The sequence below is a fragment of the Trypanosoma grayi genome (genome assembly GCF_000691245.1).
Source record: "Trypanosoma grayi strain ANR4 Tgr_1691_V1, whole genome shotgun sequence".
Lineage (NCBI taxonomy): Eukaryota > Euglenozoa > Kinetoplastea > Trypanosomatida > Trypanosomatidae > Trypanosoma > Trypanosoma grayi.
In genome coordinates this window covers 1-2,402 of record NW_008827309.1, presented here as the reverse complement: position 1 = coordinate 2,402, position 2,402 = coordinate 1, and the positions used below count along the sequence as shown (strand labels likewise).

The 2,402-nt window shown below is 50.8% G+C and overlaps 2 protein-coding genes across 2 annotated transcripts; both read right to left on the bottom strand.

Moving 5' to 3' along the window:
- Positions 1-440: 440 nt before the first annotated feature.
- Positions 441-1,424, bottom strand: DQ04_16911010 (putative casein kinase; the record flags this gene model as incomplete). The annotated part of the gene is made up of 1 exon (XM_009317525.1): positions 441-1,424. The coding sequence occupies one exon, from the start codon at positions 1,422-1,424 to the stop codon at positions 441-443; it is 984 nt and encodes a 327-aa protein (XP_009315800.1).
- Positions 1,425-2,012: 588 nt separating this feature from the next.
- Positions 2,013-2,258, bottom strand: DQ04_16911000 (putative casein kinase; the record flags this gene model as incomplete). The annotated part of the gene is made up of 1 exon (XM_009317524.1): positions 2,013-2,258. One exon carries the CDS (start codon positions 2,256-2,258, stop codon positions 2,013-2,015), a length of 246 nt encoding a protein of 81 aa, XP_009315799.1.
- Between the last annotated feature and the right edge of the window lie 144 nt (positions 2,259-2,402).

The following is a 2,402-nucleotide window of genomic DNA, read 5'->3' as shown; positions in this document are numbered from 1 at the left end:
CGCGCCCAAGCCGCAGGCGGGTCATCCCCTACAGCACCGACCTTCAAACACCCTCTTCCCATATTTCACGTTGCACACCAGTGGAAATCACGCCTCAGAGAAGATGAAAACAAAAAAAAAGCAAACGAAACAACGAGAATGGAAGTGAATAGGTGTGCGCACACACCACCGCGCTTCCCCCGGTCCTTCTGCAACCTTTCAACTGCTCTTCCTTCAATCCACAACACCACTTGAATCCTATCCTATTCATTCCATTTAAATTTTTTTTCTTTCCCCACCCCCAGCACAAAAAAGGGCTACACAGACACAGCACACGATTAAAAGCACCGACACCCTCTCCAGATTCCCACCCACACACACCATATCGAATGGCGATGCAAAGAAAAAAATGCGGAAAAGGCCACCTGTTTGCATTGGTACATCATTGAGCCTAATAAAAGCTAAGCCGCATCATCACCATTAGGTTTGTCTGAGGACTTCTTCGGCACCTGCTGCTCAGACTTACCCTCCTGTAGACTGTCGTGGATGCGCTTCAGAGTCCAGTCAAAGACGTAGTCCACATGGTACCCCTCACGAACGAACAAATCCAGGAAGAGCCGCTTCAAATAACTGTAGTCAGGCTTCGAGTCAAAGTGAAGACCGAGGGTGTAGTTGAGGTACGCGGCGAACTCCATTGGGAATCCCTTACAGAGTGTCTCTACGGATGTTGTCTGCTTCTTCTCAGAGATGCGTGCGTACTTTTCTTGCTTCGTGTGCGCCTTGAGGCCCTGCCACGGCAGTGAGCCGCGCAGGAAGTACAATAAGATGTACCCGATCCCCTCGAGGTCGTCGCGGCGGCTCTGCTCGATGCCGATGTGAGTATTGATGGAGCAGTAACGTGCCGTCCCCGTCAGGCTCTTGCCCTCCTTGTATGGGATGTGTTGATGTGTGCGGGCATCACGGTACTTCTTGGCGAGACCGAAGTCAATGATATAGACGTGATGCCCCTTCTTACCAGTACCCATCAGAAAGTTGTCAGGCTTGATATCGCGATGGATGACACTCTTACTGTGGACAAACTCAATGCGCGCAATCATCTGCTCCGCCAGCATCAGTGTTGTCTTGAGCGAAAGCCTCCGACCACAGAAACTGAAGAGGTCCTCAAGTGAGGGCCCCAGAAGGTCAATCACCATCACATTGAAATCACCCTCAACGCCGTGGTACAGAACGTTAGGGATACCCACAACACCGCCACCGGCATTGAGGATGCGGTAAAAACGGGCCTCGAAAGCCAGCTGCGGGTGACGCGTCTTCACTTGCTCCAGTTTGATGGCCACGGGATCGCCTGTTTGTATGTTCGTGCCACGGAAGATCTCACCAAACGAGCCGGAGCCAATCTTCTGGCCGAGTCGGAACCGGTTGCCTACACGAAGATCTACACTCATTGCGAGCAGTGTGTTGTGTTTGTGCGGGTTGTGCTTTTCGCCCCTTTCCTGTTGTGTTGCACACGCGGCGTGTTCTCTCAAGCTTTAGGCTTATGGCTGCCCACCAATCACAAACAAAAGGGAATGACCAGAAGAATGATGTAGATATTCGTGGAAAAAAGAATATTTCTTTAATGAATCTGTTTTATCAATCGTATATTTCACTCCATTGTGGGCAGATTCCTTTGGTTCCCAACTCACACTACACTGGTTCAGTCGTCACGGTGTTTTTAGGGCTGCTGGCTGTGGTATGTTTTTAGAGACTGATGCTACGGTAACGCTGCTGTAGACCCTTATACGTGTCGCAGCTCCCCACTTTCACCTCCTGCCTTCCTCTTGTACCATACACCACATCGCACTGACGCTTCTATTCCTGAAGAAATGGTCTGGGAAGGGGGCTGACTAAAGAAGATGCCGTCCCATGTACAAAGCCTCATGGATTCAAATTACCGTGTGGGACGTAGGGGGTCTGGACAAATATCTTGCAGGCTAGCACGCAATGTGGGACACAAGGGTTGATTTGACTAAAACTGTTCCCCTCACCTACATTTATTGCCCCTCTTGCCCAGCTTTTGTCGTCTTATCTTCCATCAACAGACTCTCGTGAAGCCGCTTCAGCGTCCAGTCAAACACATAATCAAGATGGTAGCCTTCCCGTACAAACGGATCCCGGAAGAGACGCTTCAAATAACTGTAGTCCGGTTTGTCCTCAAACTGGAGAGCACGAGTGTAATTGAGATACGCGGCAAACTCCGCTGGAAAGCCTTTGGAAAGTACATCTAAAGGTGTGGTCATTTTGCTTTCCGCAATGCGTGCGTACTTTTCTTGCTTCGTGTGCGCCTTGAGGCCCTGCCACGGCAGTGAGCCGCGCAGGAAGTACAACAAGATGTACCCGATCCCCTCGAGGTCGTCGCGGCGGCTCTGCTCGATGCCGATGTG